Consider the following 12,927-nt stretch of genomic DNA (forward strand, 5'->3'; position numbering starts at 1 on the left):
TCAAGGGCCAGGGGCCCAGCTGGCCAGGAGGGAACGCGGGGGTGGGGTGGGGGTGGCCTACCGAGGTTGTTTAAGCTGACCGGCGGGGGCTGAGCTCTTTCCGGGGAGAAGGGATGATGTGATGTCGCAGAGCCCTGGCCCGAGGGAACCCCTTGGATGAGTGGGAGGCGGCAGTCAGCCCCCATGGTTCTCAGCAGAGTCAAGAGCGCCTTCCTGGTGACAACTTGCAAGGTTTGGGTAAGGGAAGATCGTGCAGGATCAGAAATGGGGTCAACATGCAAGGAAGAGGGCCCTCCTTCCCACTCATGGTCCCTGTCCCATCTACCAGCCACTGGGCATGTAGCACGTGTGCTTTGGAGCTGGGGAGGCCTCGAGTCTTCAGGTAACCCTGAGGGGATGTGCAGACTCCGTCTGGAACCTCCAAAGCTGCCTCCTGGGGCCAGCAAGGTGCTGGGGGCCAACCATGGGACATGGGAGCAGGAGCTCAGAGCCACCCTGCCTGGACCTTTGGGTAACCCCTTCTTTCCTTCTACTCCAGCCATGAAAGCAGGGCTCCCACATCCAGGTCTGCAGTTCTCAAAAGTGCTGGGTGGAAAGTTCCTTCCAGGGTTTGTAAGGAACTACCTAGCAGGGAAGCAGTAGCACACGTGCACACGTGCACGCATGCACATACCCACATGCATGCATGCACGTACCCACATGCATGCACTACCAGGTACATGCCCACAGTAACCCCCACAGCTCCCAGAAGCCCTCCAGAGGGGGCTCTGGGCTCCTGGTGAGGGGCCCTGCATTTCTAGCTCCGAGGCTAAGGCTCACCGAGTGAGTGTGTAGCACATGTGCTTCGGGGCAGGCCGGGGTGCTCGTGGGGTACACGCATGCGCAGCCCTGGCTGTTCTTGCAAGTAGTCCCATTGGAGAATTCCTCGGCAGCTGGGCAGGAAGGCACTGCTGCTTCCTCCCTGTCCCCACCCCTCAGGAAGCTCCCCACACTGAGATGGAATGGGGGGCTGCATGGAACAGATGCTGGGGACTCTGTTTCTGGGGACAGGTGGCTCCCCTGAGTCCCAGGTGCTCCTGGCCACTCAGAGCAGAGAGCAACTGGGGCAGTCAGCACAGGATGGTGACACCTGATGGCTACCGGGACATCCCTGCTCAGTCCCCACATTCCCCATGCCCCATCGACTCTGGTCCCAGAATGCAGGGCACGTACGTTTGCTGATCTTGGAGGCTATGAATGCAGGAGTCTCCCCAGAGTCATTCGGGGTGTCCACTTCTGCCCCAAACACAATGAGGGCCTTGATCATCTCCAGGTTGTCTTTCTGTTGGTGACAATGAGGAAAAGATAAGCAACATCTCAGGGAAATGGAGAGAAAAAGGGGCCCTGGTCACCTCCCCACCGCAACTCATTTCATGGGCCTCTTGTCAGGGTCGGGGGAGAGACATTGGAACCCTTCTGATCCCCTGCCCAGGCGACGGGCATCCCAAGGACTGTGATGAAGGTGCTGCCCTGACAAATGGGCTTATAAGGACTCTTAGATTAAGAGAGTTTAAGAAGGGGGGGGGCAGGAAATAGCAGGTAGCGTGGTGGTTAAGGGCACTAGATTTCCATATGGCTGACCACAGTTCAAGTCTTAGACCTGGTAGCTTGCTTTCTCACTTTCCTTTTCTCTCTTTCTGGTCAAATTAAAACAAACAAATAAGCGACAACAACAACAACAAGCAGGCAGGAACTGGACTCTTCCTCCAAGGGAGTAATGCATCTATGACCCTGATCAGGTACTAAGCATGGGGACACTGAAGGGTCAGGTGTTGGCAGCTTCCAGAATAGTAGGGAGAGGCTGGGTGAGGGCAGAAGGGCTGTCTTGCCCATCCAGTCCAGGGTGCCATTTTGGGGGGCCACCAACCACACAGCCTCCCTGACAGTGGTCTCCCAGAGAGCTTTCCTTCAGGGGCCTGATACACTGAACATCTGGCAGTGGGGCCAGGGGACGGGGCACATGCAGAGTCTGAGGATTGGGTGCCCGGTGACCTGAGTTCTGGTCTTGTCACCTCCCTCCTCTTGGGGCTTAGAGGCTGCCCTGCCCAGAGAATGAAGCGGTATGCGGGACATCACCCAGGGATCCCCAGGCCCTAGGACCTCTGGCTTGCTGGCTGTACAGAGGTCAAAAAGTCTTGCCCCGCCGCCCCTCCACAAACCAGCTGCCCTCCACTACCTCCTCTGAATGAGGTTTTTCACATGGCTCCTCATGTTCCACTAGGCTTTGCACGGGCACAGGGGAGTGTGTGTGTCTTAATCAGCAGTCAGGTATTTCTCTTTTTTTTGAGAGAGAGAGTTTTGCTATAGGACATGTGCCCTCGCCAGAAAGAGCCAGAAAGCAAGAAATCACCCCCAAGAGGGGATGGCCATGCCAGAATCCCTTCTCCTCCATTCTCTTCTTGGGATCTTGGGCACGCACACACGTGCCCAGCGTGAGTTTTAAGTTGCCAGGTCCAGGATTTAAACCGTGACTACGTGGGTAGGAGTCCAGCGATGTAACCATTACACCATCTGCTGGTCTCGGATGGTTACTTTTCATCATGCAGCCCTGGTTTACCATTTGTGGTAGTGGTAAAACATTTCCTTCCAAATAAATTTATCAACTTTAAAAGTGCACTGACTTGGGTCCAGCAGGTGGCGTGCTGGTTAAGGACGCTGGACTCCCATGTGGCTGACCACAGTTTGAGTCCCGGACCTGGTGATTGGCTTTCTCACTTTCCCTCTCTCTCTCTTGCTCTGTCCACCTTTGGTCAAATAGAAAGGAAGGAAGGAGGGAAGGGGGGAGAGAGGGAGAGAAGGAAGGAAGAAAATGCCTGTTGTTGTCTCTCCCCCTCTTCCTGCCTTAAAGAAACAAAAATACCCTTGATGGGACCAGCAGGTAGCATGGTGGTTAAGGCACCAGACTCCCACATGGCTGACCATGGTTCAGTTCCTGGATTCAAACCAGGCTCATGTGCATGCATACCCAAAATCCCAAGAAGAGAATGGAGGAGAAGGGATGGCGGCATGGCTGTCCCTCTGCAGGGTGATTTCTCACTTTTTCTCTCTCTTTGGAGAACGAACATACCCTATGGCTAAAGCTTTAAAAAAGAAAAGTAAAGAAAAGAAAAGGTTCAAGACTTGAGAGCTGTGCAAACTTGAGAGCAGAATATTTTCAAAGGATGACACAGAACTGTGACCAGCAGATGGTATAATGGCTACATTGCTGAACTCCCACGTAGTCAACTGCAGTTCAAGTCCCAGACCCGGTGGCTTAAAACTCATGCTGGGTACGTGTGTGTGTGTGCCCAAAATCCCAAGAGGAGAACAGAAGAGAAGGGACTGTGGCATGGCCACCTCCCCATTGCCCCTGGAGACTGATTTTTCATTTCCTGTCTCTCTGTCTCTCCAGTGAGCACATGCACCCTATAGCAAAAATCTCTCTAAAAAAACTGAAAGGATAATGCAGAATCATACATAGTAAAAGGTACATGCAAAGCACAAGAGATGGGGTGGTGTAGTGGTTAAGGCAGTAGATCACACATGGCCTATAGTGCAGTTCAAGTCCTAGACGTGGCGGCTTGGGAAACACACCAGGCATGTATGTATGCATGCCCGAAGTCCAAAGAGGTGAACGGAGGAGAAGGGACTGTGGTATGTCATCTTCCCTGCAGGTGCTTTCTCACTTTCTCTGTCTCTCTGTCTCTGATGAGCACACACTCCCTATAGCAAAAATTTTAAACAAAACAAACAAAAAAACCCTAAAGTACAAGAGATGCTGGTGAATGATAACGTGACAAAGTAGGAAAAGTTCTCAGAGACTCTCCAGGAGTCAGAGTGTGCGCTGCAATCAGCTTGTCAGGAATGACCACTTGTTGGATTCTGGTGTAATTTCAGTAAAGCCTATCTACGAATCGATTACCTGAAAATGTACAACTGCAGATCTTCTCCAACTCCCTACCTGTGCCTATCTGTGCAAGACCAGATTTTCTTTGTATTCTTCAACTAAACCATGTCGAAGTTGAGTTAATGCAGCGAGAGACAGGAGAATCCGTGTGTTTTCTATGAAGCCAGGGATCAAAACGATTCACAAAAATGTGAAATGATGCCAAGTCTCCTCACTCGTCACTTTATTTTCATTTGTTTTATTAGTATGTGGTGGGTTAACTATTGCTATTTATAAATAAATGAACAGTCTTAAATTTCACTTAAAATGCTAACATGGTAAATACAGGCAGGTAAAATCCATACAGACAAAAAGTCTTTGGGGTCCTCAATAATTGCTAATAGAATAAAGGGATCACAGAGACCAAAAGGTTTGTGAACTGCTGAACTAGATCATCCCAAGGACCGGTTCAGAGCTAAGGATATCCACGGGTTTGGTTTTTTTTTTTTTTTAGGCTTTCGCTATAGGGCGCATGCGCTTGCCAGACAGAAAGAGACATAGAGACAGAAAGCCAGAAATCACCCCCCAGGGGGGATGGTCACGCCGCAATCCCTTCTCCTCCATTCTCCTCTCGGGATCTTGGGCACGCACGCACATGCGCCCGGCGTAAATTTTAAGCCACCGGGTCTGGGACGCAAACCGCAGTCGACTACATGGGAGTCCAGCGACATAGCCATTACGCTAACTGCTGGTTCCCTATCCACAGGTTTTTTTTACAGTCTCAGTCTCTCGGGCAAAACATGTCTTCCCAGTTATGACCTCTGGTATAAAACCAGTGTCTCTGGATTAGTCCTGAATCTGCTTCCTTTAGGGTCTATCGTTCTGAGACACACCGCACAGATTTATGTACCTATGGAACACGCACACACACGTGCTGTCTGCACACTCAGCCCCGTCCCCCAGGTGTGACAAGCTCATTACTGCAGCTCTCAAGACAGACTGCAGGGCTTTAAGGGTAGGAATCGCATTTCTATAATGTGATGTCAAAAGTTTATGGGAAAATGGAATTAAAGTACAGGTTTACTTTAGTACAAAAACCTGAAATCCATGCATAGTTTGGTCATAATATTCATTTTCCATGAACTTTTTGATTACTCCCAAGTAAACCAACAAACCTGACCCACACGACCACGGGCCTCGCAGCTGGGGAAGCAGGCCCTGCGTCTAGGAGCTCCCAGGCTCCTGGAGGAGAGGAGAGCGACATGCCGGTGAGCATTTCCCCAGCTAGAAGGGAAGGACCACAGGTCTGTAGGACTCTCCCTCCATGCCAGGTACCCCCTGAGCCACTTAACTCCACAGAGTGACCAAGGGGCCGGCATTCAACCATCTTAACAACCCCACCCTGGAGGTGTCACACTGCCACTGTCCAACGCGGAAATCAAGGCTGACAGAGTTGACTCACCTTGCCAGAATTGTACTTTTTTTGCTCTCACACCATGCAAGTGTCAAATCGGGGGTACAGGATGAAAAGGTACCAGAGCGCAGAGGGAAAAAAATTATGTGGGGCTGGGAGGGGGACACGGAAGGCTTCCTGAGAAGAGGCAAGGTCTGAACTGAATCCTGGAAAGAAGGAAGACTAAGCAGCTGAGGAAAGGAGGCCAGTGATGGTGAGGCTTGCTCCAGCCCCAAGGGCCCGCCTGCATCCCCATCACGGGGCAGCCAGTGGGCAGGTGCAGGGGAGGGCACGGGGTCGCAGGCTTACCGACATGGCCAGGTGCAGTGGCGTGTTGCCGTGCTCGCCGCGGGCCTCGGCATTGGCCCCGAAGGTGAGCAACACCATGACGACATCAAAGCGCTTGCGCATCACCGCCACGTGCAGGGCTGTGTTCCCCGCGGAGCTGGTGCCATTCACGTCGCAGCCTCGTTTTAACAGCATGCGGGCCATCTGGAGGGGACGGGGACCAGCCCATGTCAGCGTGGGCACTGAGGCCTGTCGCACCTCAGCATGGGACCTCCAGAAAGCTCCAGCAACAGAAAAAGTCCAGGGGGTAGGCCCCTGTTCTGAGTTTGACCCTAGCCCCTGGCTCCCACACCCATCAGCACCCCAGAAACTAGAGGTCAGAAAGCTGAACATACGGCAACTATTTTAAAAGGTTTCTGATCCTTGGGGCCAGCAGATGGCAGAGTGGTTATGTCGCTGGCTCCCACATGGCTGACTGCAGTTCAAGTCCTGGACCTGGTGGCTTGAAAATCATGCCAGGTGCATGTGCGTGCATGCCCCAAATCCCAGGAGGACAATGGAGGAGAAGGGACTGTGGTGTGGCCACTGCTCCTGGGGAGTGATTTCTCACTTTCCTTCTCACTGTCTCTTTCTGGTGAGTGCAACTGCCCTATGACAAAAATCTTAATAAGTAAGTAAATAAATAAAGAATAAAAAAGAAAATAAATGTCTGATCCTGGGCTGGCCCTTGCTGCTTAAAGAAGCTAGATTCCACAAAGTGGACTTCATGGTTCAAATCCTGCCTAAATCCTGACAAGATGGAGAAATGAAGGAGAAGGGATTGCGGCATGACCACGCCCCACGGGTAGTGCTCGTTCCCTCTTCCTCTCTCTGTTTCTGTCTCTCCCTGGTGAGCACACGCACCATCGGATGCAAAAAAATAAAAAATTTCTGATTCTTTCCTAGAGCTAACAGTACCACACCCCTGCCAAAGCCCCTGTGGGCCAGCCAGCAGGTGGCATGGTGGTTGAGGCACTGGACTTCCACATGGCCTATGATGGTTCGAGTCCTGGACCTGGTGGCTTGCTTTCTCTCCTTCCTCTCTCTCTCTCTGTCTCTCTCAGGTCAAATTAAAAAATAAATCTTAATAAGTAAGTAAATAAATAAAGAATAAAAAAGAAAATAAATGTCTGATCCTGGGCTGGCCCTTGCTGCTTAAAGAAGCTAGATTCCACAAAGTGGACTTCATGGTTCAAATCCTGCCTAAATCCTGACAAGATGGAGAAATGAAGGAGAAGGGATTGCGGCATGACCACGCCCCACGGGTAGTGCTCGTTCCCTCTTCCTCTCTCTGTTTCTGTCTCTCCCTGGTGAGCACACGCACCATCGGATGCAAAAAAATAAAAAATTTCTGATTCTTTCCTAGAGCTAACAGTACCACACCCCTGCCAAAGCCCCTGTGGGCCAGCCAGCAGGTGGCATGGTGGTTGAGGCACTGGACTTCCACATGGCCTATGATGGTTCGAGTCCTGGACCTGGTGGCTTGCTTTCTCTCCTTCCTCTCTCTCTCTCTGTCTCTCTCAGGTCAAATTAAAAAATAATAGTAATAAATAAAATAAAATAATTCTTTGGAGAAAAATGGCTCCTGTGGGCCCTGTCCTAGGAGTGCCATACTCCCTGAGGCCCTCCCTGGGGCCCTGCAAGGATATTACCCTCACTGGGCTTGGCTGCCCATATCCCTGTTCGCCCAGCAGCCCCAGAGAGCTGGGGACTGTGAAGAAGAGCCTGGGCTCTGGAGCCAGACAGACCTGAGCCCAGTCCAGGCCCACCTTGTCGCAGCTGTCTGCTTCTCTGTCACTGCAGCCCTCTGAGCCTCAGTTTTCTCTTGTATGAAAATGGGAGTGCCAGTCCCTGCCTCTCAAAGTGGTGATGACGAGTGACCCAGCACACACGAAAGGGCCTGACCTGGTGCCTGGCTCCTGGTACAGAGGCCGCTGGTCCCTCCCTTCCAGCCCATGGCGTTGAAGAGCAGGCTGTGCTCTCTGGGGCACCCAGTGCATGGCTGAGCTGTGCCTCCTGGTGATGAGCCCAGAGGCCTCCATCCTCCTGGGAGGCATCACCAAAGTGGCATCGTACCACCCGTTTGTGAGGCACTTTTCAGCAGAATTCTCTTATGCAGCAACTTGCTAGCTTCATCCACCTCCACAGGCAGGCCATAGGATCCAACTCGTGGATGAAGAAACTGAGGCGTGAGGGTCACCCCAGCAACCAGCAGCAGAGCAATGCCAACGTGTGGACTCTCCATGGGCTCGCTTGCCCGCTGTACCATCCCCAGAGTCCTCCTAGAACTCCAGCCTGCAGACACTGAGCGATGCAACGCCAGGACCCGGCCCCGCCCACTCTCAGATTCTGCCTACCTCTGCGTTTTTGGCCCAGTGGAGGGGGCTGGCTCCGTAGCGAGGGTCTTTGCTGTGGATCTGGTTACTGTCCATGCCGATGATCATCTCAGCGCACCTAGAGGGAGAGGGGCCCTCAGGCAGCAAGGACAGGCCAGGACAGGTTGAGGGTGAAGGATGGGGGGGCACCAGGTGAGCACATGACTCGGGCCTCACCTACAGCATAGGCAGAGGTTCGTCTGCAAACAGGCTGCAACAAACCAACCAGCAGGCGTACCATGGTATTTAAGTCAAGGGTGTCCTGAGCCCCTCAAGGTACATCTAACTCCTTCCTCCAGGAAGCCCTTCTGATGACTGCAACCAGCAATGATCACTCTCCCTGGTGTTGGCTTTCAAATTCCCGGCTTCCTCACTGTGACCTCTGGAAGCAGAGCCTGTTGGTAACCTGGGGACAGCCCTAACAGGTTGGGGATCAAAGAGACCAAAAACTTTGGTGCCTAGTTCCGTCTTGGTACAGGGCTACACTCTGCCTCCCCACATCCCACCCCACACCACTGGTGCTCCCTGTGTGACCTGTGTGATTGACCTGTGTGATCTGTGCCCTGCAGGAAGTGCCTCTCAGAACAGTCTGTAACCAAAGGACCGACCAGATGCTGCCCGCCCTGGTTCACAGCAGCACTACTCACAGCAGCCAGAGGGGGAGCCACCAAGTGTCTACCAAGGCAGGAATGGATAAGAGAAACATGGTCTACACACCACGGAATGTTAGTCTGCCTGAAACTGGACGGAAATTCCAACACTTACTACATGCCTGAACTGTGACGAAACTACACGGCATGAAACGAGCCAGCTCAAAAGGACAACTGCTGTGTGATTCCACCCTGCGAGGCAGCTGGAGTAGGGAAGCTCCTCTGAGGCACTAGGTGACTTGGTGTCTCTGTCCTGGGGTTGCTTAGATATGGGCCCCTCTTTTCTGCATTTCTGTAAGGTCAGCACTTAGCACAATGCCCAGGACTGAAGACCAACGGACTCATTCACTCATTCACTCATTCTAGATACAGCTCCTGCTGGATGTATTCTGAGACAGTCATCTGTTTGAACACATGCACACACACCACGGAGAACTTCCCCCGGTCTGGGAAGGGGGCAGGAAATAGAAGAGTAATCAAGAACTCCCCAAGACATGCACCTGGCCCCTGCCTCCCAGCAGTCTACCAGCCAGGAAGGAAAGAGGCATTGAGGCAGACAGGGCCGTGGGCCCCCTTGCCAAGCACCCCCAGGCTTCAGTCTGGGTAGAGGAAAGACCACAGAGTGCTGCTGTCATGCAGGGGCTGATGGGCCTGAGGGGAGAGAGAATGCAAGGAGAGGTCAGGGCTCCCTCCAAGCCTTGGGTTGTATCAGGCTCCAGAACTGGAGGCCCATCTGAGGCAGCTAGAAACCAGGGACCTCAAGGACTAAGACTGTTTTTCTCCAGTTTGGTAGAGGCAGGTTCACTGGCATGAATTAGGGAAAACCTCTTGCAGTTCTATTCCTTGCACAGCTGAGTCTGTACTCTGAGACTCACACCCACTACCCAATCATCAGTACCCTCCTTGTCTAGGGCCAGCCTTGGCACATATCTAAAGAGGCTTGTGGGGCTGAGGCCTGTTGTGGGCAGGAAATGTGGGGCGGGCAGGGAGCACTGGCTTACCCCCTCTGGGAGAACTTCATGGCCACGTGGATGGGGTAGCCGGCAGGCCCCACGACGTTGCAGCGGGCATTGCAGAGCAGCAGCACACGGACCATCTCCTGCCTGCCCAGCTGGCAGGCCAGGTGCAGCGGGGTCAGCCCTCGGTTGTTCGCCTGGTTCAGGCCGGCCGATGCACTCTTCCCTAGGAGCTGATAGCATGTTGCCAGGGTGGGCTGGAGCCCAACGCGGAGATGCCCTGCATGCTCCCCACCCTACACCCCCATGGCCACCTCTCTCCTGGAGATGGGGAAGTGACATTTGCTTCCATGAGAGCACTGGGAAGAACTCAGAGGAGAGACGGGGAAAGGCGGCCCTGGGGTGAATAAAGGAAAGGTGCTCGCACGCAGGGTCAGGAGTGGCGGCCTAGGTGGCAGCGGTTCTGCCTTTTCATCGTATATCCTTCTGTCTGAATGTTTTTCTAAATGCAGGTACAGGCTGAGCAACCTCATCCAAAATTCCCAAATCTGAAATGCTCCAGAATTCTAAACACTGAGGCCACAGATGGGATACTTCACAGAGACTTCACATGATGGGTCATAGTCAAAATACAGCAATACGAAAATACTGTGCAAAATTACCTTCGGGCTATATGTATACTGTGTTTATGAGACGTAAATAAATTTCATGTTCAGACTGGGGCCCCATCCCCAAGATAGCTCATTATGCATATGCAAATATTCTCAGACCCAAAGAAATCTAAAATCACTTTTTAATTTTTTCAAGTTTTTGTCTTAGGGCATGTGTGCTCATGGAGAAAGAAACAGAAACAGTGAAAGGGAAAGTGAAAAATCAACCCCCAGGGGGATGGCCAGGCCACAATCTCTTCTCCTCCATTCTCCTCCTGGGATGTTGGGCACGCACACACGCGTGCCCAGCACAAGTTTCAAGCCTCCAGGTCCAGGACTCGAACTGCAGTTGACCATGTGGGAGTCCAACACTGCAATTGCTACACCATCTGCTGACCTCAAAATCTAAAATCTTAAACACTTCTGGTTCTAAGCATTGGAGACCTGTGATACTTACCCTGCCTATATTTTCAACAAAAGAGTACTGGTATTAAGAAGAGAGCTGGGTGGGACCAGCAGTTGGCGTAATGGGTATGTTGCTGGACTCCCATGTAGTCGACCACGGTTCAAGTCCCGGACCTGGTGGCTTAAATTCATGCTGGGCGCATGTGCGTGCGTGCCCAAGATCCCGAGAGAAGAATGGAGGAGAAGGGATTGCAGCATGGTCATCCCCCGGGGGGGGATTTCTTGCTTTCTGCATTTCTCTGTCTTCCTGGCGAGCACATACACCCTATAGCAGAGAGCTGAGAGGATTTTATTTTCTCATTTTTGGCTAAATACGGTTTCCCACGGTTAATTATGACTGCCATGTACACATGTGATGCCAGGGCCACCTCACTGCAGCCCTGCTGGGCCCGTGCACAGACCGAGGGAGAAATGGGAGGGCAGGAGCTGGTACCTATACTGCCCCGCCCTCAAAGCTTTGAGGCTCTCTGTGGGCACGTTCCTAGTTTATTACAAGATAATAAACTCTAACGTGGTGTACCGTCTTTCTCTTTCAACCTAGTATATGAAATAATTTTTAAATAAAATCAATCCATTTGCTCATTTGCAATTTTTTAAAAATCTTCTGCCAAGGGCTAGAAGTGGCATGGTGGTTAAGGTGCTGGATTCCCACATGGCCAACCACAGTTCGAGACCCAGACCTAGGGGCTTGAAAAGCACTCCTGGCACATGTGTGTGCATGTGTGTCCAAAATCCCGAGAGAAAAATGGAGGAGAGGTGATTATGGCATGGCCATCCCACCTGGGGGGTGGTTTCTCACTTTCCCTCTCTCTGTCTCTTTCTGTTTTTCACATGCGCCCTATGGCAAAAACCTAAAAAATAAAAGAAATCCATCTGGTCATTCTCAAGTTTTAAAAAAAATCTTCTGCCAAAGTAGTAACAAAATGAATAGGAGCACTTTTGGCACAAATGCCTGCAGGAGCCAGAGAGAGAGGGGCTTGGTGGGCTCAGTTCCTGTCGGAGGTCTCACCTGAAGTGCAATTACCAGCCCACAGCCCAGCCCACAGCCCAGCCCACAGCCCAGCTCACAGCCCAGCTCACAGCCCAGCTCACAGTGCTCAGGGAAAGACGAACTCAGCTGACTGGCTGGGACTGGATCTCGATTCACTCTGCTGGGCTGGAGGACTCCTGGGGCTGTCCCAGCAGGGACAACAGCGTGTCTCATGTGTTAGGAGGAACGAGAAGGGGAGGGGTGTCACTCTCTGTGAAGGAGCTCAGGTCCCAAGGACCAGGGCCGGAGGGGACAGCGAGAGATCTGCGAGTGACTGCTGAGCCCAGGGAGCCAAGACCTGTGGGTAGAGGGAGCTGCCAACGGTCCCAGTCCCCGCCTCCCTGCCCTGCTCACCTGCAGCACCTGGGAGTTGTCACCCTGGACAGCATAATGGAAGGCGGTCTCGCCTTGGTTGTCAGTGACGTCCATCTGGGCGTGGCAGTGCTGCACCAGCTCCACCACGATCTCCCCGTCTCCTCTGCGGCAGGCCAGGTGCAGCGGCGTGCAGCCCTCCTCATTCTCCCTGCTGTTGGCGCAGCTGCAGGGAGACGGGAGGTGAGCCTGGCTCGAGGTGGTGGGGCACTGAGAAACCCAAGCGCAGAAGCAGGGGTGTGGGCAGGGAACCTCTGGTTTGTTTGAGCTCAAGAGCATTCAGGCTGTGCCCAAGTTGACGGTCCACACTTGGGGTGATTCAGTTTATTGGGTCTGATGTGACTTGGAGCTGGTCTGAGCTCGGTTTGCACACCTGTGTGAGAGGTGTGCCCCAAGGCCACAGCCGTGTAAGGCAGACAGTTGGGGGACTTAGGAGAGGGTAGCAGAGCGCAGACACCTTACTAACTTCAGGCAATTTGATCAACCTCTCTGGGCTTTCTTATCCTTCTTTGTAAAACCTGCTGCACCCGCCCTAGGAAACGGACAGGCCTGGTGGGAGATCAGACACCATGATGTCCCAGAGCGCAGGGTGGTGTTTCCTGCTGTGCCTGGGAGCTGGATGATGTGTGGGGAAGCAGGGAGGTGTGGCTTCCCCTGGGAAAGACGGCACCCCGTGGGCACAGCGTCCTCACCAGGGACACTCACCTGTATGTGTGACTAACTGGATACGTGAAAGTCGGCATTC

General features: G+C 52.8%; 1 protein-coding gene across 7 annotated transcripts in view; it reads right to left on the reverse strand.

Annotated features, from left to right (window-relative positions):
• PLA2G6 (phospholipase A2 group VI) overlaps nt 1-12,927 on the reverse strand; it is a 72,081-nt gene that overhangs the window by 16,903 nt on the left and 42,251 nt on the right. For 6 of the 7 annotated variants that reach the window (XM_006155348.1, XM_006155345.1, XM_006155347.3 and 3 more), the window contains exons 4-9: nt 12,165-12,348; nt 9,711-9,898; nt 8,042-8,138; nt 5,667-5,849; nt 1,213-1,321; nt 62-223 (exon numbers count right to left, since the gene is read on the reverse strand). In XM_006155348.1, coding sequence (XP_006155410.1) covers nt 62-223; nt 1,213-1,321; nt 5,667-5,849; nt 8,042-8,138; nt 9,711-9,898; nt 12,165-12,348 — 923 coding nt within the window. The remainder of the gene's footprint in view (nt 1-61; nt 224-1,212; nt 1,322-5,666; nt 5,850-8,041; nt 8,139-9,710; nt 9,899-12,164; nt 12,349-12,927) is intronic. The other variant, XM_027774521.1, reaches the window with a different exon arrangement.

Source organism: Tupaia chinensis, unplaced genomic scaffold (genome assembly GCF_000334495.1).
Source record: "Tupaia chinensis unplaced genomic scaffold, TupChi_1.0 Scaffold000450_1, whole genome shotgun sequence".
NCBI classification, from domain to species: domain Eukaryota; kingdom Metazoa; phylum Chordata; class Mammalia; order Scandentia; family Tupaiidae; genus Tupaia; species Tupaia belangeri.